The following is a 24,717-nucleotide window of genomic DNA, read 5'->3' on the forward strand; positions in this document are numbered from 1 at the left end:
GCAAATAGCACTGCTGTTGGCATACGTGATTTTATAGAACTAATACTAACTTTTCTCACACCCTGAGTTACTAATACTCTGGTGCCCTCTGTATTTTGAATGTCATTTTCAACTTCATTTCTGACTGCAAATACCCTTTTTTAGGTAGGTCATGTTCAGGGCACTTACAGTATGGGAAATGTCTGTGAGGGAGAAGTGAAACTGGGCACTGTTCAGTGCATTGCTTTCAACTTTTGTTCTTACTAGAGGTCTGCAGGATTGGAGACAGGAACGCTAGCTGTGCTTTTAAATGTTTGAGCCTATTGAAGGGGGGGGTTGACAGGCTGGTTGTGGCAGTGTTTTTCCACATGTAAATCATGGCCTGTTGGAAAGTGCTGATCTGATCAAGAAGGTAGGAAAGGGAAGAAGCTTTCATTGCTCTTCTACACCTCTTTCCCCTCCCATGCTACTTTGTTTATCCATGTAATTCTGTGGTATGCACCTCCCCAGCTCCTGGGAAATATTTCTCATAGGAGATGCTTAGGAGATGTGCTAGAAACATGGGTGTTGAGCGTGTGGAAGCTTGGTGTAGAACAGGGTGTGGAGTGTGCCAGCAAAACAAGGATTTTCTAATCTAATTTTCTAGCTCTCGTAACTTGGCAATTGACTTCATCTGGCCATTGCTGGTCTCCCTCATGTGTTCTATGTTGGAAGTGAGGCAGAAATGAGAAGGACTCTTTGGTATTTTGCTCCCAGAAGTGAGCAGAACTTCCAGACTCTTAGGAAGAAAAGTTTGGTTTGTATTTTAAATAATGCAGAGCTTGTGAGCTGTATTTTATAAAAATACTGCCTTTTTTTCCCCTCTGAAAAGGAAGTGGAGGTTATGCTGATAACTGTTCTGGTGCCACTTCAACCACAGGACATGGAGAGAGCATTATGAAAGTGGTCTTAGCCCGACTGATCCTCTATCACATGGAGCAAGGTACATTCCGAACTTCCTGTGAGCTGACCTGAGGGGGATAGGAAACATTGCCTAATGACAGGTTGCAGGTTATGTGCTATCATCCCCGAACAGTTGTCAAAGGAGTTGCTCCCAGGCACGTGTGGATGGGTCACCTCTCTTTAGAAGAAACAAAACGAAGTACTAGAGTATTACTAAAGCTAGCACAGCCACAAGTGGGCAGAAATATCCATGCTACTTGATGTTTAATCACTTTTAGATGAATGTATATTAAAAGATATTATTGTCTACTTTGTAATGTTTAACTGAAGCTTTTTAATATTTTTTTCTCTATTTTACACTAAAATGTTTTGAACAAAGAAATAAAAACCAAAGACAAGGTATTTTTAAGGAATCAATAGGGGAGGGTTAGAGCTAAAATAAAATCAGAACTGAAATAAGAAAGCTTGGAATATCACCTTTCTAGTAAGCTGTAGTGGTCTTTGTTTAACAACTCTGATTATAGCAACAGAAATGCTTTTAAGACATTTTAACTATGATTTACGTTTTCATTTTGTTTTGGAAAATCTACTAAACTGACTGGGTGGGTATGTGGCAAACAGCTGACACAGTATGTCTTCTGTGACTGTAACATAATCTGACTGTGGGGTGACCCTGTGGAGCTTTACCTTCATGATTTAGCCTGCCATGTAACCCCTTGGTTATATTACAGCCTGTGAACATTGCCAGACAACATACTTGTATTGCATGCAATTGAAGAACCATCAATATAGATATCAGCAGTATTTTTAGAAAGCCGTGGCTTTGGGGCAGTACACTGTAACTGACTTTGAGACCAGACGAACTGGAAATAGTTGCAGAACTTTCAATTTACATTTCTGTAAGAGAAGCAATAAGTAGAGAGATGTGTAACAGCTGAGAGTATTTTTATTATGTTTTATAGAGCTGTTTGCATATATAATGGATGCATTTCTCTGTAAATCTCCTGGGTCATGTTATAGTTTCAGCATGAAATACAACCTACGGATTATTTCCCAAAGCTCTAACACATCACGGTCTCCCCTTTCTCTCCATATTATATCCCTTGCCATTCAATTTGTGAGTGGCTTTCTAAGCTCTATTTACTTTAAACCACATAAACCAGTTTCTTCTCTTGATTGAAGTTAACTGCATTGCAAAACCTCTGCATTGATAGTAACTGTCTGGCTTGTGATGCACTGTGCAAATGAGGCAAATTGAAAAAAAAAATTCGATCCACATGTGTGCGTGCTTAAAAGGAGTAATTGGTTTGCACTGGTTCACCCTGCTGCCAGTGCTTGCTCTACCTTCATTCATGCTGCCCAGTAGTATAACAAAGTTGCCAGGAAAACACGTCAGCAACAGGCCTTTTTTTTTTTTTCTTTTTTTAACATTTCCATGAAGGCGCTGAAAATAATCTCCCACGTTATGATAACTTTTTGAGTCCTTGAACGGTCAACTGAAGTTGCATATTTAAAAATAACTTCAGAGCTCTTCCATAATTCTGTTCAGCTATTCAGCAATTCACAAAGTAAATTCCTTCTTTTGGGACCAATGCTACAAAATTTATTTTCTTATTTTATGGGTGAAGTGCTTTGCCAGTCGTAATGGCCGTTGGAGTCTCTGCCTTATGGTGGCAGCTGTTGTCTCAATGAAAAATCAAACAGTGAAATACTGACCCTTTGAAGTCAGTGCCACTGACTTGAATAGTCACGGTGTCACCCGTAATGACACAGAATGGAGCTTGATCCTGTCAGTCACCAGTGCTGTGAATTATTCTGATTCTGCTGGTTTTGTTTAACTCAAAATTTGCAGGGAAGACGTGAAGGTCATTTTTTATTTTGCATCATAAGCTGCATAACATTACTGATTGTGTATGCAAACTTGCAGCGAGCTATTCTGCAGCTATTGCAGGCTTGTGTGTAGAATGTACACAGTAATGTAGATTTATTTCTAAAATACTCTAGTTAATATGAATTAAGTGTAATGAAAAGATAAAGTTGCTTTGCCAGTACTTTCTGACATCAGTACATTTCATCTTCATCTTGCCTGGTGCTTTCAGAAGTTCAGAGTAACGCCAATCTCTGTTTTTGATAAATCACAGAAATGTGAAGTACATGCTTTGGGCTACAGTGTGGTCAGTAGACTTGGAACACAGACGCTGACTGACATTTTTGATTGTTTTAATGTGGTGTTTTTTTTCAAATTATAAATGCCTTAGACCTGGCTTATGGGAGACGTTTGACAGCAAGCGCACGGATCGGCCTTTCTCCCTTCAGATGATGGCATAAGAAATGTTATGTCTTGAACACAGAGTTGAGGAATTAGTCTGTATCAAACACTGAAAGTGAAGTATAAGCTGAAGCTATTCAAATCCTGTCTTCGCAGCAGAACCATACCACGGCAGCTATTTGCAACTGTCCAGCACCTTCCTATAAACCAGTTCCTTTACCACGCTGGAAGTTTCTTGCCAGTTTAGCTGAAGGAGGAATTAGGTTTGGCTGGCTCCAACAGGAAAGGTGTGGAACTTGAAGGGAATTTTAGAATTTATTTCAAGACGGGTATTGTGAAGTTATCTTGTTTTCCTTTTCAGGAATGTCACCAGAGATGGCTGCTGACACTGCATTAGACTACATGAAGACTCGAGTTGGGGGCCTGGGAGGTGTTATTGTTGTTAGCAATTCAGGAGAGTGGGCAGCAAGGTTCTCCACCAAGCAGATGTCCTGGGCTACTGTAAAGGATGGTGAGCTACATTATGGGATTTACGCTGGGGAGAGGCATACAAAATCTGTTGATGAAGCACTTGCATCTGGAAGTGAGGGATTCTGAGAATGAAGAATCACTGACTAAGGAAGAATGAAGATCTCCGGTTTCTGTTGGAGGACAGTGACAATTTAATCTTTCTTTCGAGATCTGCACTCTTTTGATTGTTTCACAGGCATTTATCAAAATGAAACGTGGACATGGACACAGTTGTCGTGGATATGTGTGTGTAGTGCTTACTAATACCTTCAGACAGTCAGGAGATCCTCCTTTTCTAGATACGAAAGAGAACGGTCAGTAAATAGAGGGCTCTGGGCTCCCTGGTTAGCATGCCTCAATTCTGTGTTAAAGGGAGCCTAAGTTTCAGGATCAGGGGAACTCCATCCATCCCTGTTGTCAGACACTGCTTTCGAGATGATTTAAGAAATAAATACTTGTTAACTAAAAATTGAATTTTGAAAATGATGTGGCTCTCCATGTCTCTTGAGCAGTCAGCCCATAATAACAAAGTGCTTACTGTCAGTGAAAAATCATCAAGCAGCAGTAAAGAGGTAAGACTAACTTGCTGTCACAGGCTTGAGGTAACTGTCAGGGGAGAAAATAATGAAGTCAAGAAAACAGCTTTTCTCCAGAGTTGGGAACTGTGACACTTCCTAAGGAGTCTTATTTTATTCCATTCATCGACATCAGGCCTAGAAGTAAACAGAGACTGCAACAAAGTAGGCTACAATATTTTGAAGTAGATGTGGATAGTTAACAGGAAGAATATTAAGGACTTAATATGTGGAATAGTAATAACGAAGGTCATGATTTCAATAAATACAAATAAAACAGCAGTCTTTACTAATCAAATACAAAGGTGATGAGCACCTTATATGTCTAAATGAGAAGAACGATGATTAACTGGAAAACAATGATGTAAAATCAAGTGATAAAAGCAAGCTGCACTGCAACAAATTAAACGGCCTCTTGTAACAAGTTTCTTTTGTGAAGTCTGAAGCATTTTCTGGAGGGATTTTCTTTTTTAAAAAGAATTGACATTGTGTTGCCTCTTTCCAGTACAGTTTCTTCATTAAGATTTTGCATTGTTTCAATTAACAAGAGCAAAAATACTTATTTTTTCTCCCATTTTCTGGCTTAACTAGATTATTTTTGTGTTGAAACTGTGTAATAATTCTATGGATTTTAGCTGATGCCGTGCCTTAGGTTTCCTCTGAAACCAAATATGTATGTATGGCATGCCAGCATACTGTGGAATGTTCCCTTTGTAAGATAACTCAAACAAACATAGCAAAGATCTTAAATTAGGTTTTGAAACTGCTCATACCTGTATCCCAACTACAATAAGCCATGTTATTGAGTTGGCTCATACAGAACGGTAAGGTTGCCAAGACTGTCTGACCCCCCTTCTGCTTTAATCCTGGTTTTATTAGATGTTGCAGGTGACTGGATGTGAACAGTGGTAGTTCAGGAGTAGATGGCTTCTGCAAAACAGCCACGGAGTACTCACATAGCTTATTCCACAGGAGATAATGTAGAAGATGGCTGCTACCTGATCATTAGCTGTTTATGAAACAATAACAGTATTTAAGATGTGCTCATCATCAGAGGAAAATAGCCTGAGCAAAAAATAATGTTTCTGTTTTTGTGTGTGGGATACCAATCTTACACGGACAGGCTGTTCTCTGGAGGAAGGTAGCATTGTCTTAGCTTCGTTGCCAGAAGATCACGGTAATCCAGATTTTGTGGTCAAGCTTCTGCTTTGTTTACCTCACCTGTCCCTAGAACAAGATGGAGCTTAGGACAGGCAATAGGGAATATAATTTCTGTGAGTTCTGCCACATTTCACTATCAACATTGTTTTGATGAAATTGCTCGATGACTTTTTAATGAAAAAGAATGAAACTTGGATGTTTTTAGAGCTAAATGGTAATATGGAGGCATGGATGTTGGCTTTACAAAGAGAAGAATACAAAAATCTTGTGTTATACCTGCTTTTGATCAGATTACAGAGCATGGTCACCGTTCCTTTACTTGAAGTAGCTGTGGAGACGCGCGCTTGCCCTGCTAAATAGCGCAGCAGCTGGTGCAGCATCTTTGTCAAGCTGCAGTTTTGTTACACCATCGGAGTGGATGCACGCCTGCTTTGGTCAAGCTCCAAGTTGACCAAAACCCCGGTGGCTGTTAGTGTAGCAGCAAGCACACGGTAACGCTCCTGCGGAGCGGTGTGTTGGCGGGGTTTGGCAGTACGCTAACCCGGACAGTTGGCTTAGGGTTAGCTTTGAACACGTTCACATCTGCCCAGGAGGTGCCATCAGCCACTGTAGCAGCATAGCTACTGCAGGGCTGTCAGAAGTAGTAGTATACGGTTACTGTGGTTAATTCACCTCAGCTGTTCTCAGGAATATAATGTAATAAATAGCTGGCACTTAACAAAGAGCATTATTCTATATAGGTTCTTGTATCACTCATCACCAGGCTAGCTGGGCACCTTCCAACAGTGCATTAAGCAGTGGGACTACCATCTGCTCTGTGTGATTTGTTCTCTTACCGGCTCCTTGGTAGCGTGCTCTGTACTCCTATGTTGTGAAAAAGCATCTGTTTGTCAAAAATACGCTTGTGCTCTTACGCCTTCCCTGCTGAAACACGGTTAGGAATGAGGAGGTGTCCCTTGCACACGGACTGGGGACGTTCGATCAGCCATAGGCTGCGTGGAGTGCACTCCACAGCCCGAATGCTGGCAGCTCACGCAGCGCTCTAGGGCTGGGGGCTTTTCTTCCAGCTGGCTGCCTGAGACACGGCTCATGCGAAATGTATGCAGTTTTCCCCATGTAATCTCTCCAGCAGACAGACTAGACTCTTCTAGGACAGTTCTCCCCTTCCCCATAAGAAGGTGAGTTGAGACAATAACAATATTTAGGGATAACTTTTGAAGAAACTGGAGAGGTGGGGATGAAACTGTTCTCTCTCCACCCTTTCAGTCACGTTCTTTAGCTGAAGCAGGAAAGACGCCGTTGCTGCTGGTGTAAGAAGTTGCTGGTATTGCACAGCGCTACCTAATTTTTGAATATGCTTTGCAATGTGAGAGGTGTCCCCTTGCCTTTGTGACTATTGATATTCCTCTTTATAGGGGCTTTAATGGCTTTTGTAATTGCAGATATAGTTGATAGAGTCGAAAGCCACTGAACTTCAGGGGAATGAATACTTGCACCAGGATGGGAAGCTGTGTGCCGTTGTCGTGCACTGCTGCTGGAAACGAGCCTCTAATTCAAACGGCTGTGACCTGGATATCAAAGGAGGAAAATTAGAGGTCTGTTGCCAAGAAACTGAGTGTCCTTGGCATGTAGCAAAGCAGCAACAGAGTTTTAATTATCTAATTAAAGTGTGGCGTCCCGTTATTTTACACCGTTCATAAAGCCAGTTGTGTATGTTCTTTTTTTTTTCCTTATTGCTCTGCAGAAGGGGCTCCTGACCTGAGCAGGTAGCAGCGACTGGCGCACGTATCAAAACGAAGATGTTAACTGAGGCGGCGGAGCAGTGACCTTAACTCCTGTAGTGCTAGTTCTGTGCGGGCCTGCCTTCTGAATCTTTGCTAGTTATAAGCAAGTAAAAATGTTCTCTGGGAGATGTAGGGCGTCACTGCTCGGAAATATGCTTTTATTTTTTTCACTGTGCTACTTTGTCCTATGTTTTAGCTGTCTCTGGGGTGGTTTTCACTGACTTTGAAATCTATCTTGGCAAAGTTTAGTGGCACTCACTGTTTTGCTTGTTTCTCTTTTGGTATGCTTTTTCTTTGATATGCTCTGATAAATATTTGCTGTGGGACAGATTTCAATCCTGGTTACGTCAGTCTAAATTAAAAGTGCAGTCACTAAGGTCCATGATTGCACTAGAGGAAGTGAAATCAGACATGGGCTGGCCTGTCCGAAGCCAGCATCTCTGCGAGCATTCAAAAGGCCTTCCCTAATGAGAGGGGGAAGATAAGGACAGAGAGTGTGGTATGGGAAGTAATGGGGGAAAGCAGGACTCTGATCTCAGGCACTGTCAGAGTGAAAAGATGCCCAGGGAAACAGTTAAATGCCTACGCTGGGAAATAAGTAGGTGTCAAATGAGTCACGTAAAGGAATCTGAGATCATGCAGATAAGGGTGAGCAAAGACTCACTTGGTTTTAGAGGTGTAAACCAAGAGCGAGGGGAATCTCATTTTCCTTTCCAACCCACTCCTCGCTCTCAGGTTATTGGGGGCACATCTGTACCCCGCAGCCTTTGTGCAAATGAGCTTCGCCGGGCCTGGGCACGTGGGCTTTTATTGCAGTTATTTTTAACGTTCTCACCTTCTGGCCTTTAAAATTCTCCTTGGCAGAGGTTGTACCGCTCTCCTTGCAGCTCCTCCGTAAGTCCTTTTCTGCCGGGGATGTTACCGGTTACGGCGCAGTCGGCATGGGCTTAGCCCTCCGGCGCTGCACTTTTGACCCTTCCCTGCTAGGGCTTTGCTCCAGCCCAAGCTATGGCAACGCACGGCAGCGTGCAGCTTAGTAAATACTCAGCTGCTTCTAGGCTCCGTGGCTCTGCCCTGCGCTGCCGGCTCGCGGCATAGCAGCCCCTGTGCTTAGCAACCCGGCTGCCCTCACTGCGTCGCCCCCATTCACCACAGTGAGTGTTTCCAGACTTTCCTGGTGATAACGCACACCCTTGTGCAGGTTTGGGTCATCTGCCAGCCACGGCCTGTGATAGCAACTGTACGACAGCAGAGCCACCAGGGCTGGCTAGGAAGGGAGACAAATCCCAGAGCCACGACTAATTTCCGCAGGTACTAACGAGCGCAAAGCTAATATACATAGCAGTAAACTTAGGCCTTACTGTCTTAGCACGTGCCTTTTCTCAGCAATTTCCAAATGCCCACTCAGAAGCAGTTTCTACAATAATTAAGGTACTTCCTCCCCTTTGGGCTGGAAAGGTGTTTAGTTTCCTGGGTCACAGGTGCTCTCATGTCCTCTGTACGTGGAACTCATTTGCTTCACAGAGGAGGGATACAGCCAATACCTCGCTCCTTTCCTGTATTACAGAAGATAATCTGTGTTTTGTTTCAAAACAAACAAAAAAGACTGGTAAAAACTCCTGAGTAAAGCCACAAGAACAGTCTTGTATCTCACCTCAGGTATCCCTTCTGAGATCCCTGGCAACGAGTCTGGCTCAGCTAAGGCCCTAGTGAGATGATCGTTCAGAAATGATGAAAAGTCAGTGGAACATGAAATCCAGCATGATTTTAAGTATTTTAAAACATATAGTCTTGCCTCCGAAATAAACAGGTCCTTCTTTCCATTATTTCTTCATTAAGCCAGTAACTTCTGAGGAAGTAGCCTCTATTTGTGCCACTGACAGAATGAAAATGAGGACATTCTCTGAGAGAAAAGAAGCTGAACCATTTCTTAAATAAATCAGTTTTAACATATTTAAGAAGGAGAAAAAAAAAAAAAAAGGCCATTATCGTGGCAGATACCTGAGTGGCTTCTGTGCTGCCACCAGGCTGCGTCTGGAACGTCAAGGGGGCTGGGGTGAGGTCTTCTGATGGAGAGCAGACCCGAAATTTCAGCTCCAAAGATACACGGCTTATATTTTCCCGGAGACAAACGTGGAGAAGTCTCGCACGTAAGGATAATATTTCTGTAACAATTCACGTCTTCAGAGAAGCACACCAAAGCTGTGAACTGGTCTGCGCAACTCTTCAGTGGAGGAGATAGTTCATTGTGTTTGAACTGCTTTATCTCTGGTGAGCACGCAGGGAGATTAAACAGCTACTCTGGGGCCACCGCATGCATCTGAGGCAGGGCCAAGATCAGAATATTGATTTCTGGCCTCCGCAGTCCCAGGCTCAGTTCACTACATTATGTTGTTTTTACCGATAACGTTTAGACAAATAGATCTTGACATACCAGAAGCATAGTAGCCTCTCAGTAAATTGAGCAGGGCTTTAGCTGTTCGATTCCTTTGATTTGTGTGTGCTTCATGCTTGTTCCCAGTAATTTCAGCAACTATTGTATATTTACAGTGAAAGTCGCTTCTAGCCTGAAGCATACTAGACTTCTTTTTCTCGTAAAGCAGACATAAGCCTAATCATGATGCATTTCCTTCTTGTCAGTTCGAGATCTGCAAATATTACTTCAAAGAAAATTTGCTTCATTCCTCTTAAAAATAAACATTGGTGGGGATTCTCAGTCCTAAGCAACTGTAGCTTGTCGCTCATGCTGTTCCCTTGGTTGAGATGGAAGTCAGAAAAATGGGAAAAGTCCCACAGACCCAAAGTTCAAATGCTTTTAATGAAATTGCCAGATGTTATCTTCAGACACTCAGTTTCTGATAGCCGAAAGCCTAAAAAAATGCAAGGATATATCTGAAAGCTAGAATAAATTCTACAAAGGCAATAATACAGGTATTTTTTCTATTACAAAACTGCTCTCCAAATATCTACAACAGTGTAAGAACATTGCCAATTGCTACAACCCGATAAATCTCAGAAATACCTGAGCCTGGTTAGATGCAGACCAGAATCTTTGTTCTGTCGTTCTGAACTCCAGGTATCTCATTTGCAGCTAAAAAAGCCCCCTGCTTGCTCTTTTGGAGTGTACTTGAAGTTTGGCAGCCTTACAAAAACTGTACTGGTGTTTAAAACACGTCAAGTTATCTAACAGCATTCTCCACCCTTCTTTGTTACTTGATGCAGTAGCACGATGTCATTTGTCAGAGAGCCAAAACTGGAGACATGCTGAATATGTGAGTACCAAGGAAGTGGTTTCCTTAGCAATAACAGGCATGTGAAAGTCAAAACTTCCTTTCCTCCTCATGTGACCTTTTTCAAAGCAATTCAGATAGGGGACAATAGAAGCGAATTCCAGGCACCCACAGTGTTCCTGCATTGCCAGACAATGATTTGCCAAACAGCCGAGTTATCTTACCTTTTTATTGAGGTAAAATTATGTTTTTCTTGAGCTGTTCTCCACTAGGCATTTTGTGTGTTCGTGTGTACTATGCAGTTTTTTTCCTGAAATGAAAATTGCCTAAAGCCATAGAAACAAATATATAGAAAATTGCTTGGCAATTTTCTTGCCAATGTGGACCGAAAAGTTTGTTATGCATAAAATCCCAAATCCTTTCTCTTGAGAGGAAATGATGGCCTAAAAACTCTTACCAGTTGGTTTTAAGAGCTGGAACTCCCTGGATGCAGTACCAAGCACTGACGATACTTCCCCCCTTTTCTGCATGGTGAAAAACGCCATTCCTTACGACAATCTGCAGAAAGAGAGAGAGGGAGTTGATTTATGAAGGCAGACAAAAGGGAGATGGCATTCACCTCGCCCATCCTGCACGCGAGCGCGGTATCAGTCCCCTGTTGCTATTCTTATCCTGCCTGGCGCAGACGTTCCTCGTCCCTAGGGACAGCAGCGATAGCCAGAAGTACCAACACAGAGCCCTCTGCCCAAAAATTCTCTAGTATTTTCTAAAAGCAGCTACTAAATTTAAACCTGGCCTCTCTAGTGAGGTAGGGAACTATTAGCCCCATTTTTCCAGCTAAGGGACAACGCAGCAGGTAGTTGTCAAAGCGGCAGAGAAAGTTCCTGCTGGAGCTGGAAATAGAAGCTCAGCATCTTGTAACTTGTGAGAGACAGGCCTGGATCCCCAGAAGTCAAGGAAGGCTTGGGTGTTAGAGTCCTCCTGGCTTCGCTGTGCCCAGCTGCCCGCTACCTGTCCTGGTCCCGCACCGCCGCAGCCTGCGTGCACGTCCCTGGCAACTGGCAGAGAAGGGATCCTCAGGGACCACTGATTTCATGTGTGTTTGTTTGTTTTTCCCTCGATTTCAGGATTTATTCTTCAACTCCAGAAGTTTTATTTTTTATTTTTAGAAATGAGCTATAAAATATGGATAGCTGGGTTTGGAGCCGGTCCCGCCAGGCAGGAGAAGCAATCCGACAGAGCCAGTTCAGCTGAAGATGTCTGCGAATCTGGGGCAGGGATGTGGCACAGATTTGGAGCCTCAATGTCTGGAAGAAAATAGGCAAGCCATCTGCTCCCACAGGGTCTGGCGCGTTGGTGCTTTGTGCCAGTTCCACCAAGGCAAAGCTTATTGTCTAGCCAAGCATTCATGTCCAGCAGAGTGTGTAAGTACCTGCGGTGAGGCGTCGCGTGAAATCCCAGGCCAGCCTTGGCAAAACGTCGTAGCAAGCACGTTCACGTTTAATGCCAGGAGCTACACAATCGCTGTGCGATACTCCTGTGGTTTCTGAGAGAGGGCTGTCGAGAGGACGCTTGAGAAAGGGTGCTGGTGCTCTGTCCTCAGGCGGGCAGGCTGCAGCAGCCTCTGGCGCCGAGTCAGTGCCCGGGGGGGTGGCATTCACACTGACTTCTCATTACACCCTCAAAGCCGAAAGGCAGGCATGACCAGAAACAAGGAGAGGCAAATAAAAACCAGACAGAACTGTGTGGAACAATTGCAGTGAGTCTTTCTGGGTTCTAGATGTTAGCCCAGCACTGGAAATGAAGATCTGGAGGACCAGGGCTGTGCTTCCCACGGGAGGGCGAGCAGCCGTCAGGGCCTGCACCACACCGTGAGCCACACGGCGGCTGTCGGAGGCGGGGATCCTGTCAGCAGAAGGCTTAAAGAGTGACACAAAGGTGGAGGAGCAGCCCAGAAAACACTCTCCAGCAGAGGACGGGCAGCGAGGGGCTGCCCACAGGCCCCTCCAAGGGCAACTGCACCCGCAAGGATGAGGGGACCGGGCCGCAGGGCCCCAGCTCTCCCGGGCCAGGCTGGGGACAGGGCAGGTGCAGGCCAGCCAGGAGGCTACGAAGCCTGTGCCAACACCACTGTGCCACCACCATCAGTATGGTTTGGAGACACATCCAAACCTTAAAGGCTCGCGATCTGTAGCGGGCTGGCCACAAAGACCAAAGCAAGGAAGGGAAGGCTGGCCCGAAGGCAAGGCGCCGGGAGCCGAGAGGAAGAGCTGAGAGGCGGAGGTGGCACCGAGCCGCCTGCTTGGGGCTAACTGCTGCGGCTCAGGGATGGCCCTCCCATCGATAACTTTTAAATAATTTGATTTTTAAATAAATAAAGGGTTTAAAAATACAGCTTCGCTGCCCCGTAATTACCCAGAGTAGAGCAGACGGCAGGGCAGCTGTCAGGTGCCATGGCATGATGCACTATTTCCAGCGACTCCGCAGAAGTGCCACAGGACGATATTCTCAGCTGCACCTTGCTAATTAATGGCATTTTTTCATTCCCTTTTGCTTTGTACATGTTAAGGCAGGCTTTATTTCTCTTTGCGTGTCATTTAGCTTGATAAATATCGTTGAAAAATGACTTGACAAATGTTAAAGTGAAGATTATTTCTAAGTATGTGTTCCTTTGGGGGAAAAGCTGGCCAAATGTCTTCCGACCTGTTCTTTCATAGGACAGATAACACTCACAGGATATGCAAGCTCCTCCTGTGTAGTCCATTTTTTTTTCCCCATCGTTCTTGCATGTTTCAGTTTTACAATCGTTCCCATGGGCCACAATAAACCAAGATGTAAAGAAAATATACTCAGCATTATTTTGAAAAATAACAAGCTGTATCCTTTACAGGAAATTTGGGGTTGAGGCATACTGTACACGTTTTTGTCATGTTCTTTTTTTCTCACTGAACAGGGGCATATTTCAACCACCAGAGCACTTGCTGATATGATTTAATTAATAAATCAGATTTCAGATTCTGTGGCAGCAGAGTCATTTTGACAGGGCTGCCTTTCAACATGCTATCCTGCTGCTGAAAGATCCGCCGGTGAATGCAGCATTTGTCTCAGGCACTGAGGAGAGCGCTGACCCGACACAAGCAGCACTGCCCGGCGCTCAGAGCTTGTCATCGTGAGTTGCTTCCACAGCCGCCCATTCACAACCTTGCTGAATAAACACAGGTATTAAATTATTCAGCTGATGGAAAAAAAAAAAAAAAAAGCATTTTGCATTCAAATCTGTGTACTATGAGGTTTCTAGGCTTCACTTTTTGAAGAGTGCATTTTAACAAAACTCTGGCACCTAGGAGATGAGCGTGCAAGCTGTGGCAGTACTGTGAGCCATAGAAATTACCTGGCTATTCCACACAACTGTGCGTTCTGCTTAGTGCACTTTTGAAACCTACTCTGAAATGACTATGAAAGTAATTATAATCAAGCAGGTTGCTCTGGATCTGGACGAGCTGCTCCAGGTGAAATCCCAGCAAAAGGGACCCTCCAGTGGCCATGAATGAGGTTGGGATGCAGAGCCAAGGGTGGGAAGCGGAGATGCGGGTGGGATGTGGAGACAAGGGGCTGAGCAGAGGCACAGCATCGGTTGCACCCTTCCTCCCAGCACAGACACACAGCCTTGCCTCTTTACAGTGCATCTCCGGGTCCTTTAGTGCCTGAGAGCCAGCAGATACCTAGCAGGCTGACTAAAGTAAAAAGCGCCTAGGCAGGGAAGCAACAGAGTGCTCCAGAACTTTTCTAATGATTAACCTGAAAACACGCAATTGCCCATACAGTGTATTTTCTCTTGTGGACAGCTGAAGGACGCACAGACATTCAGAATCTCTGCTGCTGCTACTACAGAGACCTGACAAACTGGTTCATTACCAGTTCTACAGGTGTAACGTGGATATGGATCTCGTATCTTTGGTTTCACTTGTTCTTGGTGTTGATCGCTCTGCGAGGCAGTTTTGTTCCTGTTTCTAGTTCAATCTTCCTTTGCTCCGATCCGTCCCGTGGGCAGTCTCTGTGAAGAACACCTGCCTCTCCTGAACCATTTTCCATCCGCAGATCTCCACAGACTTTACCAAAAGTGAAGAAATGGACGGAATGAGGCAGATTTGGGGCAGTAGGCAGGGGCAGGTGGGTAGCACTGGGGCTAAATGGATCGTGGTCAAGGGGAACGGGTGGAAGAGACATCATGTGAAACAGTGGGGCTGGTCCTGGAGTGATAACCAAGCTTCCTAAACCCTACGCAGCTGCCACAACCTCTGAAACCCACGAAGCAGACTCCCTTTTATGCTGGTCCGCCTATGGAGAATAAGGTATTGCTATAAGCAAACACACTCTCCTTCAAGTAGCTGTGGTTTCTATGGGGAACCTACAGGTTTCAACCCCTCTGTGCCAGTATCACACAAGTATCACAGTGATGATTTGGGGTTTTTCTCCCCCAGTTTTTAAAGAGAATGACTTATAAAAGCTACATTGGAAGAAAGCCATAAAATCAAGTGCTCACATGTTATGAAATGTAAGAATTACAGTTGTGGTCTCTAATTCAACTCTTTTTTTTTGTCACCACATGATACAATCTTTAATTACATTCCACCAGCTAAACTGTAAGAAAAATGTTACTGCCTACTTTTACTGGCAATTTACTGTAGAAAATAATATGCTAAACACGAATGACATGTTCAGCGATTTAATATTACGAAAGAAATAATGCAACAGATTATTGTGGTGTTACTTGTTCGCTCCTCGTACTGCATTTACTGTAAAAATGTTTTAGTGAACAGCATGGAAAGTCTGAAGCTTGGAAGCATCTTTTGGCAAAATAAGACATTTAGCCCGTGAGAAAACAAACTCAGGAAAGGGCAAAAGCTGTGGACTCATTACTTTGCTGTCTTGTCCCCGACATTCAGCTAAAGAGGAGAAGCTTTATGAAACTTGTTTGATAAGTAAGTGTGAGCTGAGCAGCCTGCATTGCAAAACAGTTATCAGTTTGTGCTGTTTGATGTTCAATGACACCTCCCCAACATATAGATGGCCCCGATCCTTAAGAGCTCATGCATGGCACATATGATAAAATTACACGGGTGAGGAAAGTGCATGGCAAAGAAAGGGCAACTTACCAGGCTGATCCTCCTGCTGCCATCAGTGGCACCCATTCCCCGGGCTGTCCCTGTACACAGCCCAAGTCTCAGCTGGGCAAAATTAAACACATTTATGACAGGCAAAAAATGAGTAAATCCCAGTTCCCATGATACAGTGTTTCATGTTCTCCCTTTTGTTTCAGCACCCACCTCTACTCCAAATTTTAATTATTTAGGAAATTATATTTTTAGTATTTTCTGGTCTATTCCTGGTAAAAAGTGCAAAGAGCTGTAGACTTTTACTCTTCTCTTATGATATTACACATGCAAACTTTTTGCATTTAAATAAATATACAAGATCTCATAGCAGGAGAACTTCTGTCTGTATCTTCAGAGACGTTTACTAGCAATATTTTTAGTTAAAATCTAATTGTTTGCCTTTGAGTACTAGACTTTCTTGCTCTTTACTAATACTACATGGTATTAACTAAAATGTCCTGTTGCTTTTGGCAAGACAACTTAAGGGAGAAAGTCTCACCTGGCCTGCTGCTGGTCCTCTCAACCCCGCGATAACGCTCTTGGATTAGTAGCACAAGGTCGCGATCTCCTCTGGTACAAGAGTGGCCAAGGCAGGCCCTTTGTTCTTTAAACAACGATTCAAAGTCACGTTGCCCTTATTGTCGGCCTTCAGAACTAAAGATTTTCCTCATGCCTGGCTTCACTTTGACTTCATGGCTAAGGTTTCAGCTAACGATGCTATCAGACAATAGTGGAACACAATTGAAAACAACTACTGGAAAAGTTTTTATCCTGCTCCAGAGCTGCCAGGTTAGGAGAAAAGGAGAGTTTTAACACCTACTGTGAGGCAAACACAGCTACTGAAGCTACCAGGCCTGTATCTGTATATGCCTCTGCTCACTACTCACTAAGTTTTTTGTTGTTTCAAATAGGAATTGCAAATGGTTTGATAACCTGGCCTGAAAACATTCAGAGCTTCTGCATCTTTTGAGAATTGGCTATGATCTTTTATTTTAGCTCTTTTAACTGCAGCATTTATTTGGAATTAAGAGCAATCTCTTAGTACATAACACACCAACTATACCAGAACATTTTTTTTCTTGTTGTTCTGTGTGAACTCAGCTCATATCAACATTCAGACACGTAAGTCACCAAACGTGTATCTAGAGGGAGTGCTGAATGTGTGCTGCAGTGCACCCTGTGGTCCCCAGTCATCCTAGTTAGGAGGCTGTCCGTCTGCTTTGCAAGCCTGGATCTGCTTCTTGGAGAAAAATAAAAGAAAAAAAGAGAAGGAAAATGTGTGAAAAGATGTCTGAGAAAACCTAATCACCCTGTACATAAACACTAAAATTTAAGTTGAGGAGGGAAGCAGAAAATTGCCATTTTACAATTTAACTTTCATTTGGAGCAAAGAGTGGTGGGATGTCCCTGCTGACATATCCTATTGGCATACTTCCTATGAAGGCCTAGAAAAAGAACAACTGTTTTCATAATGTTCTGTCCTCGAATGGGAAAATTTAATATTACCATCATTCCTGGATGCACCAGAGCATGGATCTCTCATTATCCAGAACAGAACGAATGGGAAGTGTGCGCAGGACAAAACAAGTGTCAGCAGCTAGACAGCTGATGGATGACGGCTCCTGCTTATTTCATTCCTAACAGCCTCAATGTTTCTGTATTCTTTCCCTAATCTATGTCCATTGCCCAGCTGTCCTTACCCCTCTGCAGTTTAGATCATTGACTTTTTGGGCTAGGGACAAGCTCTTGACAGCCTGGTATCTGACAGAACAGAACCACAAATCAAAGAGCAGGGTGAGTCCATAGGAGCAGAAGTGAGCCCTACCTGTTAATTTCCCCCCCAAAATGTCTACTAGTTGAAAACACCAATGTAAAATTGAGCAGCCCCCAAGTTTGGTTCCAGACGTGAAGAAGATCATTGCACTGCCCAGCCAAACTTTCCAGGGGGAGCAGGCATATGCCTCCACAGCCTCCACATCGTATCTAGCCATTTTTTTAGGAACTGTGGCCTTTTTTGTTAGCATATACTTCTTTTACAATGTTGGATGGAGTTAAACCGTGGTATTAATAATTACAGAGAGAGAGAAGAGACCACAGTATTAATAATTACAGAGAGAGAAGAGGGTAACTGGGGATATTATAGGCATCCCCTGAGGTGCTAACTAGAATCTTGTCGGATACATCAAGAGGAATATTTTTGTAGTTGAGACCTGAAGTTTAAAAATCACTTCTGAAGTGTAGTAGTACCTTCTAAGTTACTTTAATTTTGCTTTGAACACCAGAGAGATGAAAATGCAAGACAACAACCCTGTTACTCTGATTATGTTTTATCTGAAGGCTATACGATGCGTAGTATACTGCTCCCTGATGGTAACTCATGGTGAGCATGATAAAATTGTGGAACTGGACATTTGCTGCTGTTTACCAGCTCAGCCACTTGAAAAAGCTGCCAGTCGTGCTTTCAAAGACACCCAGAACTGAGGACAACAGTGGAGGGCAAAGACCTAACCTCTCTCACCCAAACATTACATACTCATATTACATATCCTGCAGATGAGAAGACGTTGTTTAAATGGAGAAGAAAATGAAATTTGGAAGAGTGTTTTGGCTTTTTTTTTTCTTTTTCTGAATTATTGTTTCCATCAGGAATGAAATGGCAGAACTGCCCAACCCTAGTCTGCTGCACTAAGCAGGTTCATTACGGATGTATCCGGTGGCCAACCCACGTCAGTTCCTCCCGGTCTAGACATCATCAGACTGAGAGATGGGAGCTGCACCGAAAGCTGGACTGGGCAGAAAATCGTTTTGTGTCGCTGAAGTGTGCTGCTTGGAGGAGCACCCAGCTGTGTGACTCTTTCAGCACACGCATTCACTTCTGGAGTAAGAGCAGTGGTGTAACACCAGTTTCCCCCACAAGCTCAGGCTATACAGGCCATGCTGCTCAGCAGCAGAGCATCGGGCAGAGCACGTAGCTTGGAGGGGTGTTTGCTTGCGACTGGAACAGCGAGAGAAGGGGCAGAGACGAGCAGTCACAGCTGCAAGGGAAGGGTGGAAAACGCTGGCCTGAGGGAAACCTGAGGACACTTTCCGGTCGAAAACAGACTGGGAGAAAGCTGGGAATGGTGAATAAATATTGAAGCAGGTATACTCTTCTACAAGGAAGCAGAGCTCTGTCAGCGACATTCCCAACTCTACCCTTGGCTTTCTGATGGAAATAATCTGTGAGGCCACATTTCATGACTTTGGATCAAAAGGGGCAACATGATTATCACTGGTTTTACCCTTTATGTTGCAGTGTGTTTGTCCTGCATTAAAAATTACAATAAATGCCTGTGCTTTTTCTTCTTCCCAGCCTCCCACACTGCAGCTCTGCCGCAGATCAGCTGCCACGCAGGGCAGGTAACTCTTACTTCCAAATGTCTTGTTTAATCTCCTTCCCTTCTGTTCAGCTTCCCTTACAGTACAATAAACCCCCGACTTTATCCACCAGCCTGTGTGTATACATTAGGTCCACAACCTTGTTTGTATTTCTGGTGACCTCTGGGGAGAATATATCAACACTTCTTCATCTCACTTACAGCAATGAGAATGAGTAAAACACGGTTGTTATGTCTTTGAGCAATGGATTGGATGAGGAAGTTATCTTGGTAATTAAAAAAAAAAAAAAAACCCACCCCCGAGGACTCTGAATGGCTTCTCTATTAATCACTACAAGGACACCATTGACTTACTGCGTTTGTGAGAAACATGCCCGTAACAAAGTAGACACTTTTCTTCCTAACTCAGAGGGCATGTCCTTTGGCAGATTGTAATAGCTTTCCCTCAGAGATATTGCACCAATAAAATGTGACTGAAAACATCTAGTAAATATAACCCCGCACAACTTAAATACCTAATTGCATCTCATATGTTTACTGAGATGTTTTAAGTGTGAAACAGTAACGTTCGGCTCGTCCAAGGCCAGCGAGGTTGGGCTCACCTGGCCTTCTCATCGATCCAGCTGGGCGCTGAAGCCTGCGGAGAGCAGCAGTGCCCGTCCCTGCTCTGAGCCACAGCAGCGGTGAGATGAAATGCTAACATAAACCTCCTCCCCGGCGCGAGTGGCTTACGAAATGTTGTTCTCATGTTTGAAACAGTTTATGAGCAGGAACACGGCCAAATACCACTGCTCAGTCAGCAGCAGCTCATAAAGCCGCTGCAAGTCACCTGTGTGTCTGTTGTGACCGGTGGGCACCTCATTTTACCCTTGTATCGGGAAGCTGGGAATGGCTATTGCAGGAGGGACTACGCGTGTGAGCAGAACCAATACTTTTGCTCTGCTCTGCTGCTGAGATTTGGCTGAATCCTTGTGTAACTATTCCACATATAAATGCTAGGTTTCATCCCGTCCAGTTTGAGCTGTGGGTTGGCGGGGTTAGGACCTAGGCTCTGTTCCTGGATTTGTGCCTAGCTATGACAGAAATACAAGCCTTAAAAACAGTAATAATGCCTGAACTTCTGTGCTGAAAGGCCCAGGCATCAGGAAGGTAGCAAGTCTGCTCAACAAGTCATCTCTTAATTGAGAAACACAAACGTAGCCATACCAACAACAAAATCTAAGCTAAGGCTGTGTTTTGAGCCACACAGCAGAGGATGCTTGTCCCCATGTGTGCATGCAATAATACTCAGCTCTCTGGTGAAAAGGGTGAGAAGGAAGGAGCTCCATGTCCTGCATGGGAGAAAAGGAGAAAATCCAAGTTCAGCCAAATCTATCTTCATGAATTCTAATTCTGATGACTCTCCCATGTCCCCCAGATGTAGCATACGGCATGTTGGCTGGTGTTAGCTGCTGTTATTCTTACATTTATAGTATGAGACTCCTACTATGGCAATCTTCATCAGAGGGCAGGAGTCACATAAGGTATTCTTCAAAGGTGGGGGGAAAGCAGCACAGGCTGCCCACCAGTGCCCTCTCACAGCTGGCGGTCAAGCTCAGCAGGAAGCAATTGCAGCCCAGTGGTCTGCCACTGCTAGTCACTAAGGATTTAGAGCAAATTTATTAGGAAAACATAATTAAACAAGTGGAAATAAGTGGAAAGTGGGATAAAATGCAAGAAGAAACTGGCTGAAGGACAATGTCACAGAGGGAGTGTTCCCTCGTGGCAGGAAGATCCAGAAGATCGGGCATTTGACAGACCTAAAGCTTAACATTTGCGTCCATGACCTTGGCACTGGATGTCAGAGCACACTGGTGAAATTTCCCAGTGACAGAGCTGGGAGGCATGGTCTGGAGAAAGGAGGATCAGGAGAGCCTAAAAAAATGTTTGTCTGAACTTGAAGACTGGAATAATTTGAAGTAAGTTCAATCTACAAGCAACAAGGTTATATGTTTTGAGGTTAAAGAACAAATATATCCAGTGCTTGGGTGTATAGTTATGACTTACTGGGCAGGAATGAGTGGGGTTTATTTGTGGATCACCAAATGAGCATGATACAGTCATGGGAAAGGCAACAAGACTGCACAGTTGTGGCTTTCATCTGATCAATTTCATCACTATTAGAGAGTGTCCAAAGGAGGGCTATGGAGATGGTGAAGGGTCTGGAGGGGAAGGTGTGTGAGGAGTGGCCGAGGTCCCTTGGTTTGTCCAGAGCAGGCTGAGGGGAAGCCTCATGGCGGCCGGCCGCTCCCTCACGGGGGGAGTGGAGGGGCAGGCGCTGAGCTCTGCTCTCTGGGGACAGCAACAGGACCCGAGGGGACAGCATGGAGCTGGGACAGGGGAGGGTGAGTGAATTTGATGACTTTATTAGGAGCGGGGTGACACAATTTATTATTAGGAACCGGGTGACGCCGCGGACAACAGCGCATCCCTCAGACCCGACCCGGCCCCAGCTGTGTCGGGTCTGAGGGCTCCGCCGCTGCCTCCCCCTCAAGCAGCCGCGGGCGGGGAGGCGGGGCCGTCCTTCCCCATTGGCTCTCCCCGCGGGACTCTCTCCTCTCCCCGCCGCCTCATTGGCCGGGGCCGCCCCTTTCCCCCTGCGCTCATTGGCGGAGCGGCACGGAATCCCCTCCGGCTGAGCGGGGAGGGGGGGGCGGTCACCTGCGGCCGGGGCGGGGGGGGAACAAAGAACATGGCGGGGGGAGGAGGAGCGCGGCCGGCCCGGCCCGGCCCGGCTCGGGAGGGGGGGAGGCGGACAAAGCCCGGCCCGGCCCGGCCCGGCCCGGCCCCCCCCCCCCGGCCCGGCCCCGCCCCCGCGGCCGGCAGCCGGCCCCCCGCGAGGCGGCGGGGAGCGGGGCGGCCGCCCGGAGCCGCAAGTTTTGCCCGGAGTGGGAAAAGTTGGGCTCGGACGCGGTAAGGGGCGGCCGCGGGCACGGCGCCGGGCAGCGGCAGCGCGGCGAGGGGCTGCAGGTGCGGGCGCGGCGGGGGGCGGCCGCCGGCGGGGCGAGGGGTGCCGCGGGGCGACTTCGGGGGGTTTGCCTCCTGTTCCTTCCACCCCCCCGCCCCTTTCACCTTCCCCCCTTTTTCCCTTTTTAACCCCTTTTTTCCCCTTTTCTTCTTCCCCTCTTTTTCCCCTTTCCTTTTTTCTCCCCTTTTTCCCCTTTCCTTTTTTCTCCTTTTTCCCCTTGTCTTCCCCTCTTTCTCCTTTTCTTCCTCTTCTTTTCCCCTTTTCTTCCCCCCCCTTTTCACCTTTTCTTTTTCCCCTTTCCCCCCTTTTTTCTCCCCCTTTTCCCCCCTTTCCCCCTCTTTTCTTTTTTAACCCCTTTTCTTTTTCCCTTTTCCCCCCCCTTTTCATTTTTCCCCTTTTTTTCCCTTTTCCTTTTTCCCCTCCCTTTTCCGCCCCCCCTTTTTCCCCTATTCCTCCCCCTCACTTTTTTCCCTTCTCCCCTTTTTTCCCCCTTTTTTTCCTCTTTTCCTTTTCCTCCCCCCCCTTTTTTCCTTCCCCCTTTCACCCCCTTTTTTTTTTTTCTTTTCTTTTTCCTTTTTTTTTCTTTTTTTCCCCAAAAAACTTGCTTTTTCTCCCCCCAAACCGTCCAGCAGCAGGCTGGCCGGGGGCTCCCGCTGCCTCCCCCCACGAGCAGGAGCCGTGCCGTGCCGTGCCGGGCTTCCCCTGCCCCGTGCCGCGGCGGAGCTCCCCCGGAGCCCCCCCCCCGCCGGCCCGAGCATCGCTGCGTACCCCCCCGGCCGAGCTTTACATCCGGGCAGCTCCGTCGCGTCTCCGAAAGCCTCTTCTGCTGCTCACGTAGCGAGCGGCCGGACCTCCAGCCTCCCCACGCTCCTCTCGCCCCGCTTTGGGGAGAGGGGCGAGGAGCACCCCCAGCTGAGGCAGCAGCTGAGAGGCGGCCCGGCGGCCCCAGGAACCCAAATAACCCTTATTTCCTATAAAAAAAAAAAAAAAAAAAGATTAATTAGTTGTCATCCCTGCCTCTGCCCGTGCGAGCACCGGGCGTGCGGAGCCGCACACGGGTTTTGGCGGGCGCCGCGGCGCGCTGCCCGACCTTAAGAAGAATATCTCTTTAAAATGTGTTGACATTTAATTGACCTTTGAAAGTTCATTCTGTTAATCATCCTCAAAGCAGCTAACGCTATGGTTGACTGATCTGGTGTTCTTACGCTCGGCCGTGCTCGGCATATAAATTCTGCGGCATAATTGCTACTTATTGAGCAAGAGTTTCTTTTCTTCTCCCGAAAATGAAAAAAAAAAAGTTTTCTTTCGCCTCTGGCTGGATACTACTTGCAGAGTTTTGAATCAAAATGCTTTCCTGTCATTAGTTGTTGTGAAGGGTGGGGCCTGTAGTTAGACAAGAAATTCCATGACTGAAACGCTGTTTTTCTCCTTCCTGAGGCCTCAAACAGGGCAAGGTAACCTTGAAGGTTACTTCTGTGCCTACTGCGAATCAAAACACAATGGCTCGCTCTTCTTTTCGCTGCGTTCCTCCGCTCAGCTCCAGCCGCTTTGGTGCAGAAGCCGGAGTTTGAAAGGGTCGATTGCAGAAGGTAACAGCCCCCCTGCCCAAAATGATACCCCCCCCCCCAAAAAAAAAAAAAAAAAACCACAGAACAAATAGGAAAGCCAACCAAACCCAACAAAACCGAAGCACCTTGTCTCTCAAAGTCAAAGGTAGTAAATGGCTTAACACGCATAGCACCTGCTTTGTGCCTGATGTCCCTAACTTGGTTCTAACCCAGACTTGGACACGCCAAAAACGGGAGCACAATGTGTGGGGTTGCTATTGAAAGACCCGAGTCAAGGTTAATTTTATGTGCGCTTTCGGAAGGACGGATTTGTAACTGACCTTAATATCGCAAGTGGTGTTTTTCATGTTTTGAGACCCCTTGTGTTGAATTTCTTGTTCTTCATGGAAAGTGAGGGAAAGACCAGAAAACAGTTACATGTAATGCAGTATCTGTGGTTCCTAACAGGGCACCAGCTCTTAGCTGGTACCATTGAAAACAAATTGCTAGCTCTTGCTCTTTGTTGTTAACTTTACCAGCAGGTTTGGGCCCCGACAGCACTGCTCCCATGGTTCCCAAATCCATTTCCTCAGTGCTACTTCGGTGGCCGGAGTCCTAATCCCGGTCCCAATCCTAATCCCAGCCCTGGTGCTGGACGGATGTGGCGGGGAGCTGCCAGGCCCGGGGGCAGCGGGGGCCCAGTTCTTGCTGTCGAGTGCTGTTTACTGCAGCACGATAGGTGCAGGCGATACAAGTGATGAGTTTTGCTGAATCCATAGAAAACAGAGTGAAAACAAACAGCCCGGCCAGCCGCGTGCAGCTGACAGGAGAAGGCGGCGGGGGACCTGAGGTAGCTTCAGGCCTTGAGCACGCGAGTCCTTGGCAGCTGGGCCAGGGCACGGGGCTGCCACGAGGGTGTGTTTGGCTGGGGCAGTGAAACGCCAGGCGCTGGTTTGTGGCCGAAGGCAGGCCCTAGAGGGGGAGCCTCACCTGGGTGCTCCTCGTCCTGGTGTTTGTGTCGTGTATAAAGGCTTCTGGAGCAGCCAGTCCGTTCCCAAACTCCTGGTTTTACTGCTGGGGTGAAGGCCAGAGCTGGAAGCCGCGCTTTGTAGCAGCACGTTTCTGCGTTTCAGCGGCTGAGGAGTGGCAGGAGATTTGGGCACAGGTCGGGCGATTCTGG

The 24,717-nt window shown here is 46.0% G+C and overlaps 1 protein-coding gene and 2 long non-coding RNA genes across 13 annotated transcripts in view; 2 read left to right on the forward strand and 1 right to left on the reverse strand.

Moving 5' to 3' along the window:
* The window catches only part of ASRGL1 (asparaginase and isoaspartyl peptidase 1), a 21,366-nt gene extending 16,520 nt beyond the window's left edge, over positions 1-4,846 (forward strand). For all 6 annotated transcript variants that reach the window (XM_080584084.1, XM_080584079.1, XM_080584081.1 and 3 more), the window contains exons 6-7: positions 851-961; positions 3,552-4,846. In XM_080584084.1, the coding sequence (XP_080440210.1) occupies positions 851-961; positions 3,552-3,787 (347 nt within the window). In that variant the 3' untranslated portion in view covers positions 3,788-4,846. The remainder of the gene's footprint in view (positions 1-850; positions 962-3,551) is intronic.
* Positions 3,929-23,578, reverse strand: LOC308191567. 5 transcript variants are annotated; one of them, XR_013948126.1, is made up of 6 exons: positions 22,759-23,578; positions 16,106-16,846; positions 15,607-15,678; positions 13,579-13,655; positions 10,243-11,008; positions 3,929-10,090 (listed from the first exon to the last, which is right to left on the reverse strand). It is a non-coding gene; the product is annotated as an uncharacterized lncRNA (long non-coding RNA). The 5 variants fall into 5 exon arrangements; XR_013948127.1 differs by lacking the exon at positions 13,579-13,655 and having other exon boundaries at positions 10,908-11,008; positions 15,607-16,846; XR_013948129.1 differs by having other exon boundaries at positions 3,929-7,004; positions 8,056-10,090; positions 10,243-16,846.
* LOC308191566 overlaps positions 21,780-24,717 on the forward strand; it is a 44,259-nt gene continuing 41,321 nt past the window's right edge. Inside the window, exon 1 of one of the 2 annotated variants that reach the window (XR_013948124.1) lies at positions 21,780-21,935. This is a non-coding gene — a long non-coding RNA (uncharacterized lncRNA). Of the gene's footprint in view, positions 21,993-24,717 lie in introns of both variants that reach the window. The other variant, XR_013948125.1, reaches the window with a different exon arrangement.

Source organism: Anser brachyrhynchus, assembly GCF_964034855.1.
Source record: "Anser brachyrhynchus genome assembly, chromosome: 3".
NCBI lineage: Eukaryota > Metazoa > Chordata > Aves > Anseriformes > Anatidae > Anser > Anser brachyrhynchus.